We start from the raw sequence: 23,603 nt of genomic DNA on the forward strand, positions 1-23,603 counted from the left end.
TCTCTTGGGTACTCAGGAATAGAATACCTGGGAGAGCTCCACTTTTCTTACATTCTCTCTAGCATGCGGTATAGTCAGTTTTTTCATTCTATCCCTTCTGCTGGATGCATAAAAGTGTCTCACAACATTTTAATTTGTATTGTCTTAATGACTACTGATAAGCACAGTTTTATCGGTTTATTATTTGTAAATTTTTCTTTGTGAAATGATGAAGTACCATATTGAATTACATACTTATTATGAATTATAGGTATTCTTTATACATTCTGGTTGCAAGCCTTCATCTTTAAGCGTTTTATAAGTATTAATATTTCCTCCTAATCTGTTACTTGTCTATTCATTTTTTAATAGTGTCTTTTGACAAGGAGGAGTTTTCAACTTTGGTAAAGTCTATCTTTTGTTGTTAAAGTCTTTGCAGTTTCATATAAATTTTAGAATTAGTTTATCAAACTCTAAAAAAAAAAAAAAGCCTGGCAGGATTATGGTCAGTATTGTATTGAATCTATACATCAATTTGGGGAGAATTGACATCTAACAATATTGAGTCTTTCCATCCATGAACATAGTACATTTATTCATTTGTTCAGGTTTTCCTTCATTTTTTTTTTGCAGTAGCAATATTTTGTAGTTTTACCATAGAGATCTTTTGTGTCTATTGCTAACTTTATTCCCTAGAATTTTTCACTATTATAAGTGAAATTTTTCATTTTTAATTATATTTTCCAATTGTTTGCTGCTAGCATATAAAAATACAATGATTTAAAATATTTATTTAATATCCTGCAACCTTTCTTAATTCACTTATTAGTTTTAACATTTTTTTAAATAGAATTTTGTACATATATGTTATCTGAGAATAGAATAGTTTTATGTTTTTTGTTTCCCAACATTACATGTTTTTTCTTCTTTTTATTAATGTAGTACACAATGTTAAATAGAACTGGCTAGAGTGGACATCCTTGTGTTGTTCCCTCTTTCAAGAGTGAAACATTCAATATTTTACTGATAAATATGATATTAGTTGGAGGTTTTTTAGATGTCTTTATCAAGTTGAGAATATTCCCCTATACTCCTAATTTCTTGTTAGTTTGTATCATGAACTGGTACATAGTTTTTCCACATACTTCTTTTGCATCTGTTGAAATAATTATACAGATTTTTTTTCTTCTTTGCTTTGTTAATATGTTAAATTACAGTGGCTAATTTTTTCATCTTAAATCAACTTTTTATTTCTGGATGAACCCCAGACAATCATGATACATTATGATTTATATATGTTGCTAGGTTTATTTTTTTTAATTTGTTAAGGAGTTTTACATCTCTTTATGAAGGACTTTGGTCTTTTTCAAGTGTCTTTTTAAAGTTTTACTGTTGGGGTTATGGTCGCTTCATAAAACAGGTCAGGAAGTATTTTTTTCTTTTTCTTTTCTATTTTCTAAAAGAGTTTGTATAAGATTGATTTTTTTTTTCCTTAAATGATTGAATTTACCAGTGAGAACATCTGTGCCTGAGTGTTTTATGTGGGAAGGTTTTTGTTTAAGAATTCCTTTAATAGATAAAGGACTATTCATGTTTTCTGTTTTACCTTGTGTTAGTTTGGGTAAGTTATAATTTTCAAAGAATCTGTCCTTTTCTTCTGAACTGTTAAAATGCATTGACATAAAGCTGTTCTTAATATTCTGTTATCCTTTTGATTTTTGTATGCCTTGAAGTAATATCACTTCATTCATTCCTGTTACTGGCAATTTTGTTCTCTTTCTTTTTGTATTGAGAGGGTTAGCTAGAAGTTTAACAATTTTGTTGCTATTTTTAAAGAGAAAATTTTTGCCTTTTTTAATGTTCTTTATTGTTTGTCTATTTTCTGTTCCCTTGATTCCTGTAATTGTCTTAAATATTTCCTTCTGTCTACTTACTTTGGCTTTATTTTCTTTTCCTTATTTTGCTCCTGTTTTTTTTCTTTTTAAGGTGGAATTTTAGGTCATTGATTATACACCTTTCTTGTTTTTAATAAAAGCACTTAAACCTATAAATTTCTTCACTAAGTACTGCTTTATCTGTATCCTTCAATTTTGATAATTTTCATTTTTATACACTGTATTATATATTATAATTTCTTCTATATCCAAGTGTCACTAGAAATATGTTTTCTTTTAATTTCCAAATATTTGGTATTTTGCTGAATATCTTATCTTTATATCATATAATTATTAATTCTTTATAGCATGTCTCTAAATAAACTTTAAAGGTTTAGTAATGTTACATATATAAAAAATAAAACAAATCCCAATTTTAAAAATATAACTTTTTAACCCATTTCAGCGGGTCACTGTGGCATTCCAGAACTCATTGTGAATGGTCAAGTCATTGGAGAAAATTATGGATACAGAGACACAGTTGTGTATCAATGTAATCCTGGTTTTCGACTGATTGGTTCTTCAGTGAGGATATGTCAACAGGATCACAACTGGTCTGGTCAATTGCCATCCTGTGTGCGTAAGTAAGCATGGCAAAAGAAATTAGAGACCTTGGATCTCATAGAATGACCAATAATTTTTTGTTAGGCAAGATAAATATTCACACCACGTGCGCGCGTGTGCAGGCACACACACACACACACACACACACACACACACACACACACACATATGGATGACAACATAAAATAAATTCCCACAATCCATTCTTTGATACTGCTATCCAATAGTTTTTAAAATGGGGTGTGTTTAGGAACAATAGAACTATCTACTAGGAAAGTATAAGATATCAGAATGTCAGTTATTATTATTTGTGTTTTATCATTTGTACCCTCCTAATACTCTGAAATTAAAAAAGATTAGAAACTAAATTTAGCGCTTATAGTGTCTATACAAATATATTGTTAAGTGAATATTCATGTATGAAAGAAACATTCTCAATAAATGTTTAATTATAAGCATTTAAATTTTTTGAGACGACCATGCAGCAGCATCAACATTGTTATTATGTGATATCACACAAAGCATTTTATAGTGGAAAATATTTTGGATAAAATTTTTCTAATAATTGTGATCCTAGAGCTACTACATCAAAATCATATCGTGGTGAAGCATAGTGGGTAAAAATAATCATGAGACATGACATGAAGAACTTTTGCTCTCATTCCTGTTCCACTGCTAAATATGGGAGCTGATGAACCATTTAATCTTTTCAAAACTGGATTCCCTTATGTATAAAGTGAATGGTTGAAAGTCTAACATTATGGCCTCTTTTGGCTTCAAAATTCATTGCATTCTTAAATGTATCAAGATTACACATACATTGTTAATATAGCTATATTTTGTCATAAGTGATTTAAAAATTTAAAAATTATTTAAAAGTCTATTTTAAAGCACTATTTGCACTATTTTTAAATTTATGCAAAACTGTGTAAGTATTTTTAGAGTTGTTTTAATAAAAGATCTCACCAGTTCAACAAATATCCATGTGATCTTTTAGGTTAATTTAGATATGAATTCACATATGAAGAATAAAATGGATATTTAAATAATATCTTTTTGTTATAATTCCTTAAATATACTCCCTGTGCTTTGTGATTTTAATGGATCTTTTCCTATATGTGTGATATGAATTTCACCATGTGCAGTTATTATAACTGATATATTACAAAAATAAGAATAGGGCAGAATAATGATAATTCTATTTTATTCTCTTTCTCCACTGAATTCCCAGATGCGTTCAATATTTCACATCACAATCTATCCCATTTTGGACCTTAAAGTCAATTATACATAAATTCCTTCTACTATTTCCCTAATAATTTCCATCTCCAGATAATGACATTTATATTACAATTCTTCTTACTAAATGAGAATAAGTACTGTAAATATGCTGTAATTATAACAGCAAAGGATCACAGGATAGAGATTTTGAAGGCTTCAGAGAAATAACACATGGGACTTTTACTATGGATTCACATAAAATATTTAATCTGTGACTAAATAAATTGCATACCTATATTTATAAATTCCATCATTTTCAAATTTTTATCCAATCAGAAATTTAAAGGAATTCTAGGTCATGGAAAATACTTTCATGCGTTGATAATAGGATAATGGAACATATAGTTAACAATGAAAGTTACTTTTCTAAGACACAGACACACTCACATGCAATGCCTACACACACACATATACACAAAGACGCACACACAAATGATTTAAAGACAGTAATATCCTGGTAGAGACTGTCCTAGATTTTTTCTCTTTCATTTGTATTCAAGCACAGCCAACTAATACCACTGTTTTTCTTGTTGAATAATTGAGACTATAAATTAGAAGTGGCCCTAGGGATAAAACTGGTTTCTTTATTGATAATTTTAAACAAGAATAAGATGAAATTAAATTTCCAAATGAATAGGTTGACATTAACAATACACTGAAAAATAATTGCTCTTGGGTCATTTTAAAAGTACTAAAAATGACTATGGTCTTTCCTTGTGCCCAATTATGAAGCACTAGCACTGAAGTTGCTCTGATTAATAAAGTGAGATAATGCAATAAAACAGTTCATAGAAATACAGAGTATTTAAGGAAAGCCAGCACTACATAAAATTTATAGTAGGACTATAACAGTAAAAACACCTAAATATTTCATCTAGTTGAAAACATTATTTCCAAGAAAAATTGTGTTAAATTATCAAATGTCAATGGTGAAAGAAATAAACCAGAAGATTGATTGGAGAATTTTAATGTTGGTATCTCCAAATATTAATGACAACTCTAACACAGCATTGTGCATCATTTTCTGTTGTCCACATTATGTAGCCAACTTAGTTTACTTTTCAAGCACACTTTTGCTTTCCAATCTATTATCCATAAAAATTGATTATATAAGTAATATTGAAAGAACTATTTCAAAATTAAATGCAAAGAAACCTGCCTTTAAGTATTTTCAATTTTTAAACTTAACTAGAAAAAGAAAACTGGTTCAGTTTTGTTCTTTCTTGATATTAACTACTGACACGAATGTCCATTATTCCCCAGATTTCTTTGAATTTCAATATTCTTCCCTAAAAAAATGTAGAGAGAAAGAATAAAATAGTTACCATGAAACTATAAACATCTATGCAGCACTTGCATAAAATTATCACAACTTTAAATACTTCTTTATTTATTGTTTCTATTAGACTATTAAGACTATATTGACATTCTGCTTTGTTCCTTTGTGTTAGTAAAAGTACTTAAAATATATTTCCACATAAAAGTGTTATTCTGTCTACTTTTTGAAATGGTTAAACATAATTGCCATGTGATAACTGATAACTAAATATTCTTGTTTTGTGCTGCCCTTCCTCCACCACCCATGACATTAGCTGTTAGCTGTGGTCACCCTGGGAGTCCAATTTATGGAAGAACAAGTGGAAATGGATTCAACTTTAATGATGTGGTGACATTTTCTTGCAATATTGGCTATCTTATGCAAGGGCCAACAAAGGCACAATGCCAGGCCAACAGACAGTGGAGCCATCCTCCACCTGTATGCAAAGGTAAAAGTCTAACTGTCTTCCAATTTGGGTCATGGTAATGTGTTCGTGTAAACATAGATGACACATTTGAAACAGCTTGTACAGAATAGTAGAAAGCTTTCAGCTAATAAAACAAAAAAACTTTAATATTGATGTCATCTCATGAACAATGCTTTTCTTTTTCTTAAATTTTTCACTTATATTTTTAAAAGTTAAAAATGGCAGACTTTATTTCTTTAACTTTATCATCTGTACCTATTTTGTGGCTGCCTATAAAAAGTCATTGTGCAGTTTCCTTCATAATTAATGGAACTTACCTTCGGCATTTATGCCTTCATATTTTTGTAAAAACTATGTTTGGGGCCTAGATTACCATGATACCTGCATTGAGGCTTTATTATTTCCTCTATAGAAAAAGATTGAAGAGAATTCTCTGGTATTTTCTCATTTTGCAAAGAAGTATGATATACTTCATATTGTCTGATAAAATTCAACCAAATTATCATATTTCCACATGTTTTTTTTTTTTCTCATGGCTCAACGATAGCTTAAAAAGCATCATTCCTTAAATCTGTGCTCAGCATAATACTCACGGAGTTGCTGTTGTTCCAAAAATTGCCAGAATTTTTCCTTTTTTCATATTTTCAACCACACAGATTTCAGTTCATTATCTGTATAGTTCATGGATTAATTTTATTCCAAGAATCTTTGGTTTCTTTAATTAAATTTCCCTTTGAAAATAAGTTTCTAAATTTCTAATAGAAATACATGTAAATGGGTGTGTGTATATATATTATTCTGAATATACCTTTCAAAATTTGTCACTTGTTTAGTGGTCAACTGTACTGATCCTGGAATTCCAGCCAATTCTAAAAGAGAAAGTAAAATAGAACATGGAAATTTTACCTATGGCACTGTAGTATTCTATGACTGCAATCCTGGATATTTTTTATTTGGATCTTCAGTTTTGATATGCCAGCCAAATGGACAATGGGACAAACCTTTACCAGAATGTATCAGTAAGTAGATAATGTGAATTATTCCTTCAGAAAATTCCATGTGAGCAATATGGATGTATATTGACTTTATAAAATACCTAAAGATATATATCAAAGGGAAGCATACTAATTTTATTATTTGTTTTGAAACGACTCTTAACCTATATTCTGTCAATTCAACGCCCAAATGCCATTTTTTCTTAATATTAGTATGATAAATATTTCTCTATTATTCTTTGATTTTGAACTTTGATAGAGCAGATAGAATATGAAAAGCAAGCATCTTTCATACTCAATGATATATTTATCCCATAAAGGCAACTACATTTTTATTTTGTACAAATGTTTCTGATTTCATTTAAGGCAAAATTAATTTGAAACAGTCATAATGGGTTCAGAATACATGGGGATTTAAATAAAGGTGTTACTTAAAACATATTGATCATAAACAGACATATGTAATAATCATGTGCATAATCTTTCAAGTCAGTGAATATTTAATGAGTGCATTTTGTTTTATGTTGTCTTAGGAATTGTAGAATATACATAAAATAAATTATAATGAAATGCTTATAATCAGCATGTATAGTGAGAAAAATAATTAACAAAAATAAATCAAAATTTTGTGAAGACAGAGAAGTGAACATGAATTCTAGGAATTCAGTCAATTGATAGGTCTGCAGTTGAACTAGATCTCAAAAAGTTGGTGAATCTTGGACATGTTAGGGAAGAGAAGAACTTTGTAGACTGAAGGAGTAGTATGTCACGAAATCATTAATTTTGGGCAAGTAATTTTTGGTTATACTAAATTGCTAAGTTATAAAATTATTTTATGATCATGTTTCATTTAGAGGAATTTCTTTTATGTTCATGGGGTAGTCTTTAATGAAAATTTCGTGACAGCACTCATGTACCAATGAAGAAGCAAAAGTTTTTGCTTTGTCTATAAAATTTCAATTTATGTATATGTAATTTGGTAAATTAGCCTGCTGATGAAAGTTAATTTGATATCTTTTTTGTAGACTGACTGATGTAATTGTTTGAATAATTCACTTACTTGGTCTTGTGTAGCTACAACATTAAAATTAAAACTCTTTTTATAGGACACGTAAACCTGAAATTCTTCAGATGTTCTTAGCTCCCCTATATTTTTTTGCCTTTTCATTTCCTATAGCACTCTCTAGTAGTGTGCTAAGTACTCAAAGGTTTTATTAAGTTTGTCTCCTCGTGTGCTGTTTGATACTCTAGAGATATTTGGCACTCAACATTCTTTTGAGTATAACTGACAAGGGGCACACATAATTCCCAAGCTACCTCTAGCCCATAAAGAATGTTCTGTAGTGTGTTGACACCTGATTCTGCTATGCCTAGCAGTGTTTCGATTGACAAGCCACTGAGTATTTTGTTTGTACAGCATAATTTACTCATTAATGACTTGGAATGGAATGATTCTAGACTATAAATTAGATGTGAATCACAGACTCATCTCCATTCCATCTCTTGTACCGTTAAAATTCTTCCCTTTTACTTTCTGTATGGCTTCACTTTGAATCCACATGGCATTCTACGTCCTTATTTAGTCAATCCACATTACTCCTATCCCTAACTTATACATCTTTGTCCAGACATATACACATTTCACACCCATACACATGTGCATATGGACACATGAACCACCCCCACACATACAGATTTGTCACAATCACTCAATCATTGTTATGCTTATTTAGTTTACAGTGCTCCCATTGAACTCACCCTCAGAAGGAGTAGATTAACAGAATAGCTTCTGTAACTGCAAATTCCATTTTATTTTTAAAAAGCCAGCTTTCACATAGATATTTCTATGTGAATTTCTGGAGATTTTAGATGTTTGAGCAGAAAATTTGCTGCTGATTTATTTTATGAACAAGTTGGTGCAGGTTTTTCGATAGGAGATATAAAAAAATTTTATATTCAATAATTATGTATTGTAGTGATTGACTGTGGACACCCTGGCATTCCTCCTAATGCAGTCCTGTCTGGCGAGAAGTATACTTTCGGGTCTACTGTTCACTATTCCTGCACAGGAAAGCGTTCCCTTCTAGGCCAGTCATCAAGGACTTGCCAATTAAACGGTCATTGGAGTGGATCACAACCTCACTGTTCAGGTACCACTTGAAAAATTGGACAATGTGTGTTGGAAATTGCATTATTATTAATATTGTTAAGAACCTATACACAAAATAATATAATATAAAATAACACATTTCTCTTTTTAAAATCTCATGAGAAAAGCTGAAACATTGTTTATACATTATTAGAATATTTCTCAGGTAATAAAATTTAAAGTGCAAAATAACATTGATCTTGTAGATGACAAATTACAGATAGATGTTTTGAATTGCATAGTGTCTAATGTAAAGAATGTGTTTTTCATGAAAATTAAAATCTTTTCTTAGAGTAACTCATAGAAAATTAATTCTTAGGTGATTATTCATATAAACAAACACACACACATCCCCCAATTTATTAGGAAACTGCTACTGAATTGCGAAAAAAAAATTGTACACAGATATTTAAAAGTGAAATACTGATCTTAAAATTTTGTATGGTTATTAATATTACAGCACATGAAAATGAGATCTAAAGAAGGATTCCAAAGAAAAAGGGCATGTCAAAAAGCATGTAGAAAGAGAGCAATTTGAATGCTTATATTTTAAACTCCTCTCTGTCTCTTTCTCAACATATATTAATATTATGGCAACTTTGATTAGAATTATTTAAGAATAAAGACACTGAGTAAAGATTATCTTTAACAATAAAATCAAAAGATGAACACCTAGTCATCAATAAAATCTTTATTAGGAACTTCAGTCAAAATTTGTAAGTTTTGGTTGTTTATAATTTATTTTTAGGGTTTCATGTGTGAGAAATATATAGTTCATTCATCTTTTGTCAATAGTCATTGGTAGAGAGAATTAGAGACAGAAATTTTAGGCTACAGAAAGAACTATATTATAATATTTACATGTCCTAGCACACCACAGTTCTACTTTAACAACAACAACAACAACAAGATTATCAGTAATAGGAAATTCAGAGAAGGAAGAGTGCAAATTACTGAATTTTGTTTTTTAATTTTATAAGTTCGTTGTCATTTGAGTCCATAGTTATAAATTTTCTATTAGCTTGGTTATTAACTAGGTTCTGGAAATCCTAATGAAATGTCCTTAACCTACTTAATGTTTCCAAATATCACTGATTATGGAAAATAATGCCATACTCTGCAACTATCTTCTTTTCCATTTATGCTTTTTCTTCTTATGGTGGAGTCAGATAGGAAATATGAATTACAATTTTACTAAGTCAACGTATATTAAAACACAGCATGCACAAAACAATGCCTACCTGACTGTGGCTTAAATCATGAACTCAATAAATGCTCATTGAAATAAATTAACTAGAACTACATTGCATTGCAGGTGATGCTACAGGTACATGTGGAGATCCAGGAACTCCCGGTCATGGTTCTAGACAGGAAAGCGATTTCAGAACCAAAAGTACTGTACGTTTTGCTTGTGATACTGGTTATATCCTTTATGGCTCAGAAGAAAGAACATGTTTAGCTAATGGCAGTTGGACTGGAAGGCAGCCAGAGTGCAAAGGTAATCTCAAGCAGAAACTAAATATATTGAGAATGCTGGAATTTAGTGTGTCTCCAAATTCAGTTGGGTACTACTAGGGAAATTACTCTTACCGGTTCTCCCTGCCCACAAATATCAAATCAAAGCAGTAGTATTCCAGTTACACTGACACCACCCTATAAGAGAACTATGACTGGTAATAATTGTTAAAAATAAAAAAATATTTCATTGGTCATTTATATAAAAACATGTTCACAACATAGAAAACATTTAGATTGAAAAGGTAAAAAAAATTGTTAAAAAGAGTTATTTTTTCCCTTTTATAGTAGTCTTCCCATATACATGGGGGTTTCCAAGACCCCCAGTGGATGCCTGAAACCACAGATAGTATTGAACTCTATATATACTATGTTTTTTTATACATACATGCCTGTGATAAAGCTTAATTTATAAATTAGGCACAGTAAGAGATTAACAATTATAACTAATAATAAAATAGAACAATTATAACAAAATATGGTAATGAAAGTTATGTGAATGTGGTCTCTCTCTCAAAATATCTTTTTGACTGTACTCATTCTTCTTGTGATCTGTCTATCTGTTAACCCAGGTAGCATATACAGAGTGGATATCCTGGACAAAGGGATGATTTATGTTCTGGGCAGGATGGAGCGAGATTGCATTATGCTACTCAGAACTTAAAACTTCCGAATTGTTTATTTCTGAAATTTTCCATTTATTATTTTCAGACCATGGTTGATTGCAGGTAACAGAAACCGTGGAAAGTGAAACCACGGATAAGGGGAGACTAGTTTACCTATATTTTAGATATCAGGGAAAAAATAGGTTGTTCTTATGTGAACATTACCCCAACATCTGTTTTAGCTTCCAGATGTGTAGAAGTGGAAAACTACAGAAAGATGCCTAAGTATGAGTTAGAGTTTTGTTTGTAGAATACAATTGCTAGTTACTATAATTCATACAATTTGGGGTGTGTGTATAAAATTGTTACTTGTTCTGACTCAGAGATTCAAGATTCATAATTAAATCTTAAAAGATTGGCTAGAAAATGAAATGTTGCTGAAAAATTACTCTTGTGATTTAAATTGCTTTTTCTGTGATGATTTTATTGCAAAAACTAAATTTGTGAAGTATTTATAAAACTTACTTGATGTTGTACTAAAGATATTGGTTTTATATATAGAACTAATTCCCAATGGAACCTTCCTGAGAGTTTTTTGATTGACTATATTATAGAAACATTTTATGTTTAAAGTTAATATTCATATTCTGGAAGAGATAGTTGCCTTTTTTAACTGGACCAATTTTAATAATCTTAAGAGACAGTTGCAATTTATTTTATACTGGGAAATGACTTAGAGAACATAGTTGCTGAGAAAAATATAGTAAGGCAGACTAAACTGTTCACTTTATTTCTCAACTTTATTTTCCAAAATCAAAGTCTCTTTAATGATGTTGTAGTGATTGTTATACATGCAGCATCGTTCCATGCAACATTGGTTGGGTGACATCTAAGTCAGTCCTTTGTCCAGCTGATCTACAAAATATTTTATAGATGAAATGCAGACTGATGCTGACTGTTCTGTTAGCATGCATACTAAGGATAAAAAGAGAACTGTGAGTTATAGCAAACATAATAGAATTAATATTTTTGTCATATATCAGGCTCACATAAATCACTTAGGAAAACATTTTATTAGATGAATGGGCAAAGGAAGTGAATAGAAATTACAGAAAAGCAAAAAGATTTATAAACTATAGAAAAAATCCCACAGGACTCATAATCAGAAAATTATGATTAAATGTCAAGGCATAATTTTTCACCTATTTTTAAAATAATAATAAGAAATTCTTGTGTGTATGCAGTAAAATTAGAACTTTAAAACATTTCAAGGTGATTTTTATTGTTATTCTGAGAGCAATTTGACAAAAATGCATAAATATTCATAGGATATATCTATACCTTCAATTTATTACTCCTAAGGAATTATACTAAAGAAAATAAAAATATTAAAGTGAACACACAATCATGAAAATGCATTTCCATTTCTAATTATTTATAACTACCAGTATTTAAAACAATATTACATAAAAATATTATATAAGCAATTGTCTATTTATATAATTTAATAGTGTAGAGTCAATGAAATATTAGAATATACGCCATGAAACAATATGAGAAAATGTATATCACATAAAATTTAATTAAAAATCAGATTTAAAATTATGTACTTTATTAGAACCATGGGAAATGATATTCATTTGAGAGAAAGCATGAAAGGAAATACACAAAATAATAACAGTTGTGAAATTATTAGTATTTTTATTCTTTCTTCCAAATATTTTACATTGTTGTTATATTACTTTAATAATTTACAATAAAATATAAAAGCTCTCCCAGAATGTGAAGGATAAAGCACATGTAAAAATTAAAATACCAAATAATGTGTTAAAATGACTTCATTTAATTCATAAATAGGTAAATACAAATTTAAAGAATGTATTATATTTGACAAACTGACAAAATTTTAAAAAGTGATGGCAAATGGTGTTACAAGGATTGTGTGAAAACAAGCAAAGTTTTACACTATTGATACAAGTACATATTGTTATAATATAATGGTTTTGTCTATGGAAATATACCACAAACTATTTAAAAATATTTATAAATAGTCAGTAAATATTTATAAATAATATTTATTGAAACACAATACTTGTACATATTTATGGGGTACCTGCGACATTTTGTTACATGCATAGAATGTTAATGATCAAGTCAGGGCATTTGAAATATTCATCACCCTGTGCATTTATCATTTCTATGAGTTAAGAGCATTTCAAATCCTCACTTCTACCTATTTTGAAATGTACAATACATGTTGTTAACTATAGTCATGCTACTCAAAAATGACTCAGAATTACCACTTTTAGATATTTATATTAAAAAATAGGACCAATGAACAGAATTGTGTATATAAGTTAGAGTATATTATAATCAAAAATGATGAAAAAACAAAACTAAAACAAACTTAGTATTTATCAATAAGGTATTGATTAGGTAATTATGAATGTAACCACAGTGGAAAACCATCCAGTTACTAATCTTTATGACAGAAAGATGCCCTAATTGTAATGTTAAGTAAGAAAAATAGACTTATAAAATGGAAGATATAATATGGTTCTATTTTTTAACATTTCTCTATCGTATAATCTGTGCCTAGTACAATGCCTGAAATAAATGTTGAAATGATTAATTCCATTAATTTCATACACATGAATATATAAATATTTTATCTAGTGTTACCTTTTAGTAGTGGATTTAAAAGCAATCCTCACTTTCTTCCTTATACTTTAATTTATTCTTTATCATTTTAGAAATGGCAATTTATTACTTTGATAAAAAGAAAAAATAGTATAGTGATTTTAAAATAAGAATTATCTCTAGCAACAAAAGAAAAGTAAACATATAAAATTTGCTTCATATAATGCATCACAAAAATACTCAATTAACAAACGTGCATTATGTTTAAGCTTACATACTAGCCTGAATATGATCTAATGCTTTTATTATATGCTATCAGAATCATCTCTAGGAACTTGTACTAGATGAGTAATCTACCATTAACTAGTTTTGTGACATTGGGCAAATTATTTAATTTCTCTGTGCCTCAGTTTCTACCAATAAATGGTGGTGTTATTGATACCAATTCATGGCATTGTTGTGAGGATTAAATAATACTGAAAAAAGTTGTGCTGACTTATAGTAAGTGGTCAATGAATGATAGCTATCATTTTTATTAGAGTAGGTCAATTGACTACTAGGAGGTGACTTGCGAGAGAGGAGATGCTTTGTCAGCTAATATTAAATGTAAATGCAGTTGTATTCACAGGCAAACAATACATCTCTTTTCTCTCAAATGTCAATATTACAGAGGGGAAGGAAATGCTACTTCTCTTTGTTGTGTCTACCAAGCTTTAAGCTTCACTCATGATAGATGATTCACTTAATTTTTTAGTTTAAGTTAATTTTACTTCTGTTTGATTCAGATAAAAATATTCTGAGTAAGAAAAACTTGTGTACTAGGTGTGGGGGAATTAAAGACAAGAGCCAAGATCAGGGCAGATTAAAATATATATAAAATTTTAAAAGGTTTGGCTTTTACTAAGAATTTGGGTAGTAATTCCTAGAATTGGGTTTTGTCTCATTTCCATACTTTATATGGTTGTCTTGGTGATTTCAAGGGTGGAGAAATTTTAAAACCATGATGTAAACGATATTATAATTAGCCAAAGTTCATGTAAGGTGACCAAGATAGCTGACAAGCCAGTTGAAGCTGGTTCTTGGGTGTGATTATCAGCCCCTTTTGTGTAAAGTTGTTTACTTTAACACCTGCACACAATCTTCAAGCCCCTGAGTCTGGTCTCAACCCTGTCTCCTAGTCTCCCACTCTAACAATATTACAACAAAATTTGGTATTTCATTTGATATAAGATTGCTTTTAAAATATAAAAAATTCACTTATGGCATTGATGGCAAACAGTTAAACATGATATATAATAGTTAATCATAAAAAGGCATTTGTGTTTGTGATACCTGTATAGGATATGTTGAAAACTGAATAAAAACCCATCACTAGAATTTAGTTACTTTGTTTTCCTCATTTTATTTTTTGGTACTCCTTGGTCTAGAAATAAATTTTAATGTAAATCAGGTATATAAATAATAATATGCATGGATGCTTATAATATTCAAATTATATACTATATATCTGTCCCTTTAGAAGTATAAATATAATAAATCTCTATTGAATCTCATGATTGTTACATATCTTCCAATTCTACATGAGACGCTTTTTAACCAGAGATTTTTATAATCCTTCTCTGGAACATTTTGTGATACCTGAAGGCAATACAGTACTCTTTGAGTAATTACTTTACTTTGTAAAGTTTTTACTGAAGCTACTAAAAAAGTCTTAAAAAGTATCTGTAATATGATTTTCATACAGTAATTAAGCTAATAAAAGCAACATAAATTCATTTATTTTGAATTTCAACTACTTAATTCATTGTTTATTTGAGAAGTTTTTACTGATTCTTTGGATAATTTGAAAGAATCATCTAGTTGCTTTTTGTGAAAGGATTTCTAACTGCATTATTCTTATATATACTCTTAAACATTTTTGCTTTATAGCTGTACAGTGTGGTAACCCAGGGACAACAGCCAATGGGAAAGTCTTTCGAATTGATGGAACAACATTTTCTAGTTCAGTCATTTATTCCTGCACGGAGGGATATATCCTTTCTGGACCTTCAGTTAGACAGTGCACAGCCAATGGAACATGGTCTGGAACTTTGCCTAATTGTACAAGTAAGTCTTTTCTTAATATTTAGAAATCATTAGTTTTATGAAAGTATTTGGGACTATATAAATGTTTGTGTGTGTATGTGTCTGGTAATTAATAAAACTATCTGAGGTTTTGAAATATTTGTATTGTCTTTCATATTAAAGGATGGTAGTAGTGATTACACTAGTGACTTTAAGAATCAGTTGCTTATCAAGCTGGCAGAGGAAAGAGAGATCACAGAAAATAAGTACTATTAAATGTAATTTAACAGAGTTTAAGATGATTTAATAGCTATAATCGAGATTAAAAATACAAAGGATGTAAATTTATTTTGTCAATCTAATACATATCCATAACCAAATTGATTTTTTAAAAGACGTACTGATTATTTATGAGTTCTTGCACTACTATAGAAAGTCCTGATAGCTGATTTGCCCTTTTGATATGTTAAAAATATATATGGCATTTTAGAGATTCTTCATTATAATAAAACTGCCCACTTGAGGGAATTTTTGAAAGATGTATTTAAAATTCTTAAAATTGTATAACTTAATGCTTATATGTGGAATAAAATGCTATTTATTTAACCAACAATAATACATTTATTGGAAAATTATTGTTTATATTTATTAAGAACTGTATGTGTCAATGTGGGTTTATCAGTTGTAACAAACTTACCACTGAAGTGTGGGATGTTGATAGTAGGAGAGGTTTGCCTGCATGCCAGCAGTATATGGCAATTCTCTGTACTTTCTGCTTAATTTTGCTCTGAACCTAAGACTGCTCTAAACAGTAAATTTATTTTTTAAAAGAATAAACATAACTGCAGTGACATGTACAGTAAATCATAATTTAAAAAAAGAGTTGCTTAAAATGTGGCCTGAGATTCTAGGAGTCATGAGAAGGGGTTGCGAAGCCTCAATAGCAAAGGAGACTCTGAAGGTACTACTGGGAGTGTCTTTTTTATTGTAATTTGGACAGAGTGTAGATACTTTTGCTGGAGGGGAGTGTTCATGAAAAGTGGGCCAATTTATGAATAACAACATCAATAGGCTTAAGTAAAATTTTTACAAATGAGGTATATGTTGCTTCCAGGGCCCGAAAAAACACGGGGCTTCTTTCAATGCTGTGGTGCTGAGGTCAGTAGTTGTCTCTCGATAGTGTCAGCCATGGAACAGCCCTTGATTGACCAAATAATTCTCAGAAATTTAACTGAGAATATACTGCTTTGTACTATATGTGAAGCAATGATCATCATCCTGCTCCACCCCCCCCCCGCCATTTTTTTTCTGAGCTTCTTTGTATTTGTATTTCCTGAATGAATGGTTCAAACGAATCTACTCAGAGGAGGGTGCCATGAAAGTAATGGCATGCCTGCATTCCTGAAGAAAATTGTTAATAGTTAATATCTTGCCTGCAAAGGTTGTGTGTGATAACAGGGCTATTGAGATACCCCATGTGCATTGTGTCTCTTCAGAATTAAAATCAAACTATGACTGAGAGGCTATTAAAATAAGCTGCATAGAACAAATTAGCCAAATCTATAATAGCAAAATATTTTGCAGTTATTGATTACAGCCAGCAACTTTAGTAGTACTGAGTATGGGAGTCTTAATCAGGATTACCATGGCTTTTAGGGTGTGGTAATCCACTTTTTGATGCCATTCATTTTTATCAGGTTTTAACAGTGAGCAAATTGGGCTATTAAAGGGGAAAACAGTAGGAACAATGATTGTTTCCTTCAGTAGGTTTTATGTGATGGTCCTTAATTACTATAAACCTTGTTTTAATGTATATTGGGCTGTATTAACTATTATAATTAGGAGGGAAGGTCCCAGGGATTCTGTTTTATCAAGCTGATTGTAAGTGCCAAATAATTAATTTTAATTTATTACCAATTGGTTCAGAGTGTCCATATGGGATATTTTAGGGTATTGGACACTATGGCCAAGGGGAATTTAGGCAAGGCAATAGTTCAGCGTTCAAGGTGAGATATACATGTGTGTCTTCTATTTTATGTTTGGCAACTCCCCTAAAGTACAGGATGTACCTTATGTATATTCGGTGGAATTTCCAGGTATAATTATAGTTTGAGTCCCAGTCTCTATTAAGACCACGAAGATTTTTTTAAGTGCTGCATATCAGGAGGTGTTAAAGTTAATTTAAAACCTATGCTGTAGGCTGGGCATGGTGGCTCACGCCTGTAATCCTAGCACTCTGGGAGGTTGAGGTGGGAGGATCCCTTGAGGTCATGAGTTAGAGATTAGCCTCAGCAAGAGCGAGACCCCGTCTTTACTAAAAATAGAAAGAAATTAGCTGGACAACTAAAAATATATAGAAAAAATTAGCTAGGCATGGTGGCGCATGCCTGTAGTCCCAGCTACTCGGAAGGCTGAGGCAGTAGGATCGCTTAAGCCCAAGAGTTTGAGGTTGCTGTGAGCTAAGCTGACACCATGGCACTCACTCTAGCCTGGGCAACAAAGCGAGACTCTACCTCCAAAAATAAAAAATAAAAAAATAAAGCCTATGTTGTAGAGATTTGAAAGCCTATCAGTGCCCTTTTATCTTTCTGTTGAATAAATTATTTTAGTAAATTTTGTATTTCTAGTGTGGGTCTTTGTTTCAGTTTTTATTTCTTTTCCTTGTAACCAGCGGTATTTTTGTAGGGAGGAGGTAGTTACTGAATACACTTCAGGGGGAAAGGTGGTTCTCTCTATTTTGTCCATATTTATAACTTTCTTCCTCCAGAGAGTTTCAAATCAGTATTTTCAGTGTTAGGGGTCTACTTGAGGGCAATTGTCACTTTTTGGGTTTAGGGACTCCAGGCTTAAGTCAGGTTTGAATTAAGCCCATAGCTTTGCTGTGGGTTAGCACAGGTGTTCTTTCTCTATAACTCTGAGAAAAAGTGGCAGACACATATCCTCAGCAGCAGCAGCAGCAGCAGCAACCAAGGCATTCCACAGGTTCCTAGTGAGCTATCTGCTTTTAAAATTATAAATCTGAGCACACCAGATGGTGACTGCTCTTTCTCAGATGGACAACCACTGGATGGGACTGCTTAGTGCACTGTGTATCAGTCTTTCCCCTGAGCACTCTATAGAATGGGGTCAACCCATGTGTGAGACATACAATCAATAGTCACAGGGTAAGACTTGTTTCTCTGAGCCTCGCATCGTTCGGTTGAGACATATGATTAAATCTAAGACAAACAGATAGGTCCAGGGTGAGATATACACAACTCAGGATCACCATAAGGAGGGCCCCAGACCCATATTTCTGTCTCTAAATGTCAATTTTCAATACTCTGACTTGAGTCTAGCATTTAAATCTATGACACAGACCAGAGAAGACTCAGCAAATGCAGCACAAATCAGCGCATCTCAAAGTGCAAGCACATTAACACATCTCAAAGCACTCCTAACCAGTAGGCTGCAGAGCCAGTTATTAAGTCAAAAGCAACAGAAGGCAGGCCCCCAGGTAATGGCGATCATCACTTAGACCACCCTACTCACCGTGTCAGTTGTTCTGTGGTTGCCTAGTGAAGGGCATGATCAACCTCCTCCTCAAAGTTGGTTCAATGTTGACTGATGCTACCACGAGACTGAAGATGTACCAAGAAGGTGTGAAAGATTGCCCATATATTGAGACTTTCGAAGCAGAGTAAGGCAAGCACCTAAGCTTGGTCAGAAATAGCTTAAGTGAAGGGATGGATGAATAGCTTTTTTCTTTTTTTTTTTTTTTTTTATTGTGGTTAGTGGCAGGAACTTGGGGAGAATTCCTGTGTGCGAGCCAGGGTTTGTATGGTTTGAACTTCCCTGCTGGGCCAAAGCAAGGAAGCAAGCTGACTTTCTTGCCAACTTACCTAGATGCGGAGAAAGGGAAGTGAGAAGTAGAACTTGAAACAGCAAAAATAGAGTCAGACTCTTTCTGATAATTGTTGTCAAAGATTTTACTTATTAATATGTTATCAACCTCACACTACATTGTTGGATAGTTTTATTTAGTCAATTGTTTCTCCAAGAGATTTAAATAGCAAGACAAATCTTAAGTATGTATGTATGCAGTTACCACCTCAGGGGCTCTACATTCTATTGTGTAGATCCATATATCCAAGCAGTATTATTTTTCTTCATCCTGAAGGACTTCCTTTTAATATGTCTCATAGTGCATTTCTACTAATGATATTTTTTTCAACTTTTCTTCGTATAAATATGTTTATTTTTCATCTTTTTTTAAAACATATTTTTTCTGGGTATAGAATTCTATATAATAACTAGTATTCCTGGCCTTGTTTCAGCACCGGATACTGTTACATCTGATATTTCTATGCAATTCTTTTCCCCACCTTGGGGAGTTTCCTCACAGGCTGATCAGAAATCTGCTGACTACTTGAGGAGTTCCATTCCTAGATCTCCAGAGGTCTTTCTCTGTGAATGTCCCACAAACTCTATCCACATGGTTCTCTCCTGACTCTCAGATCCATCTTTTCAACTCAGGGGGTCTGCTGTGCTCTGCATGGGTTCCCCTCTCCTGCACCATAGTCCGCAAACTGTCTTAAGGTAGTAAGCAGTAAGGTGAGGCAATCAAAGGACTCATCTAATTCGTTTTGTTTCTTACCATTCAAGGATCACTGTGCACTGTTTTTGTTTTTGGGTTTTTTTGCCTGAGTATCTGATGTCCATCGCTTTGAAACCTTTTTTTTAATACTCTGCCTTTCTTTTGGTTGTTTCAAATGGAAGATAAATGATTTTATTTAATATGTTACTCCATCTTAAAGGATAGCAGAAATCTTTGTACTTACTTAGAAAATGTCTCATTTTTGCAATGCTGAACAAATATAGGTTTAACAATGAACAAATATGCTTTACTGTTTCCATACTACAGTATCTCATCTGAATCTTTGAAATTCTTATTCATCTTTTTAGTATTAGCTCAATGACACATTTGGCAAAAAGCTTTTTCAGGACACTTCTTCCTCATATTCTTTTTTAGCTAAAAGTGTTCTCTCTGTACTATTTAACATTTCTGTAGCAATTACCTATACCACTAAACTTGAAACTTCATAGTAACCGGGTCTGTTTATCTCACTGACCCTTTCAAGTCAAACACAGCACCTAATGTATAAGAACGACTCAATAAATAATTGTTGACTGACTGAAATACACAAATTTTATATTAGCTATCAGCGTACATGATTTACCATTCCAACTCTGTTTTAAACTATTTGTAAACAATAGTTTGTAAAAAATAGCCTATAATTTTTTACAAACAATATTTGTAAAAAGTAGCCTATAATTTTATAGTTAAGATAGCACATAGATCCTGGTATATAGTATGTTTTCAAAATATAGTGAGCAAAGAAAGTGAAATAATGAGAATATTCAGAGCAAAAGAAATGGACTTACCTATTCATTTTTTCCAGTTAATAATTATTTCATTTACTCATGGATAAATACTTCAATTTTTATTTAAAGATCTTTTTCAATTTTAGCAAAGATAAACAAACATTCTATTTTTGTGATTGAAAATTACATTGATTTTTTATTGAACAGTCTCCATTTTTCCTTAGGAATTTTTAATCAAGTTAAAATTCATTCAATTCAAGACAAACTGGTTACAAATAACATATTGAAAATATAAAAAAAAATTTTGTTTATATCAGTTATTCAAAGAGGAAATATTATATCGAATAAAATAATTCAAGTGTTAGTATTGAACAAATAGTTTAATAAAATTCAATGATTGAATTCATCATTGAGTTCTTTCAAACTAAAAGCTGAAATTTTGTAAGTTTATTTACTTCACAAACAAACAAAAATGCTAACACTCCAGTAAAACATAAGTCAAAAAGCCAAAAGAAAAATAAACCCCTGAAAAGAAGCAAAGAGAGAGGTTTCAGTGGATATTAAAACAGCCTAAAATTCTATAAAGAATCTAACATCTTGATAGCACTTCTATGTGGTGATCAAATTGAATTAGTACCAGTGCTTCAGTCCTTCTCATTAATATGCAATGAATGTAAATTTAAATATATGATTGATAGAATCAGATCATTTTGGAGATTGTCCTAGACTCACATTGCATAGATCAACAGAGGTACCAAAGCATTTAAAGAACTTCCTGAGCGCTGGCAAAGCTCAATGCTAAACAATAATTCTACCACACAAAGGATGAAATTTCCTATTCAATTTAACTCGTCCCTATACATACCAGAAAGGGTAAATCCAAGTAAAAATGTGTGGATTTAATATAATTGCCTTTTGTAGACATTATTTTTTATAGTGACAATAGGCAAGGACGTAAATGTGAATTTGAAATAAATTAAATTAGGTATGAAAAAAATGTAAACTACCTGAACAAGATTTTCAGACCAAGATCCTGATAGCAATTCTTTGAAAACTCATATGTCTTAGTTCATTTGTTATGCCATAACAAAGTACCTGAGATTGGGTAATTTTTAAAGAACTGAAATTTATAAGTTCCTTTTATAAGGACCTAACCCATTCATGAGGGCAGTTCCCTCATGACTTAATAACTTCCTAGAGGCCCTGCCTCTGACTACTGTTGAGTTGGGATTTAAGTTTCAACATGAATTTTGAATACAAGCGTTCAAAGCATAGCACCAAATAAATAAAACTTTCCTTTTTTTCTTTCCATTCTAATGGTTACTATTTCTCCTCATAAATAGTAGTATCTGTCATTGAGTGTTTACCATTTGTTAGATTTGTGCTAAGTGCTTTACATAATTCTCTCACCTAATTATCATAACAAATGTATCAAATATATACTATTGTCTGTTCTGTTTTACATCTAAAGAAATGCTATCTTAGGAAAAAACACAACTTTCTTTTCCACGGTAACACAGCTAGTAAGTGTTGGATTTAAGATTTAAACTCAAGTGTATTTGAGTCAAAAAGCAATGTTTTTGAGTTTACTTCTGTCTCTACTTTTGTACTTTTCCCGTTTTTTGTCTTTTTGCTTTATTCTATATCCTCGCTACAATGGTCAAGTGCTTATGACATGAAATAATAATAGGACATTGCTGGTAAAGCATATGGAAATGTCTCATTAATTTGTAGCCTATTTCTCTCTAAATTTGCTAATTTCTATTTTCTCTGCATTTAAAAATTCGGATTTTGCAAAATTATATCATTTCTTAATGAAATGGCCTCTTTTAAAATTTGATTTTACTTAACAATCCCTTTTGCTTAACATCACAATTTCTTCTATATATTTAATTAGTGATATTTTTTGTTAAATATACAGTGCAAATATGTCAATAATAAACCTGCAGACCTTGCAAGAAATTAGATATTTTAATGCGATGAGTCAAAGAAAATGAACTGTAGAACTGTGGAATCTCACACATAATCATTGACAAAGGGGATCTGGTAGAATTTGGACAATATCAGTTGAAAGAGAGAAAATCAGCAATATTGATGATATGATAGATGTTTCAATATAGGAAGATTTGAATATGAAAGAATTAATAGAGTCCCTCAAAAAAATAATAAAGCCCTTGAAATATAAACTAAATATACTTTTACAATGGTGTGGTGAAAATAAATTATAAAGTATTGAATTCTATTTGCATTATTTTCACTTTTTTATTATAAAATTTTATCACTATAAGTGGCTTTTATCTTGGCTAATTATCCTTGGGCAACTAGTACTTCCTGCATAATGAACATCAGAGGAATTATTTAATTCTTAGCATGATATTTTATTTGTAACATGTAGCAATATATTTTTATCTAAAAAAACTTTGAAAATGAAACAGAAAGAGAACTGTGGATGTATAACGTAATTGGATTTTGTATGGATTCAGTTACACGAGGCCTACTATCATTGGGCACTTTGGCAGGAACTGAGAAGAAAGAGTCCAGTAGGTAAGGTCTCTCCTCTCTTATATTTCAAAGGCCACTAAAGTAATGATGGCATTCTAAGCATTTTTGCCCTTTGAGATTTCTCACTAGGGTGATTTGCAACTATGCCTTTTCATTTGCTTGATTGCCCAGCAGCAAAACGCACATACACACACACTCAAACATACACACTCCTTTTCTGTTTTTAAAAAATCCAGTCACACATGTAGATGTGTCAGCTATGATTT

At 31.3% G+C, this 23,603-nt stretch overlaps 1 protein-coding gene across 3 annotated transcripts in view; it reads left to right on the top strand.

Moving 5' to 3' along the window:
• The window catches only part of CSMD3 (CUB and Sushi multiple domains 3), a 1,082,068-nt gene that overhangs the window by 1,017,769 nt on the left and 40,696 nt on the right, over positions 1-23,603 (top strand). For all 3 annotated transcript variants that reach the window (XM_045561854.1, XM_045561855.1, XM_045561856.1), the window contains 6 exons: positions 2,320-2,493; positions 5,351-5,524; positions 6,337-6,522; positions 8,475-8,648; positions 9,963-10,145; positions 15,337-15,513. In XM_045561854.1, coding sequence (XP_045417810.1) covers positions 2,320-2,493; positions 5,351-5,524; positions 6,337-6,522; positions 8,475-8,648; positions 9,963-10,145; positions 15,337-15,513 — 1,068 coding nt within the window. The remainder of the gene's footprint in view (positions 1-2,319; positions 2,494-5,350; positions 5,525-6,336; positions 6,523-8,474; positions 8,649-9,962; positions 10,146-15,336; positions 15,514-23,603) is intronic.

The sequence above is a fragment of the Lemur catta genome, chromosome 9 (genome assembly GCF_020740605.2).
Source record: "Lemur catta isolate mLemCat1 chromosome 9, mLemCat1.pri, whole genome shotgun sequence".
Taxonomy (NCBI): Eukaryota; Metazoa; Chordata; class Mammalia; order Primates; family Lemuridae; genus Lemur; species Lemur catta.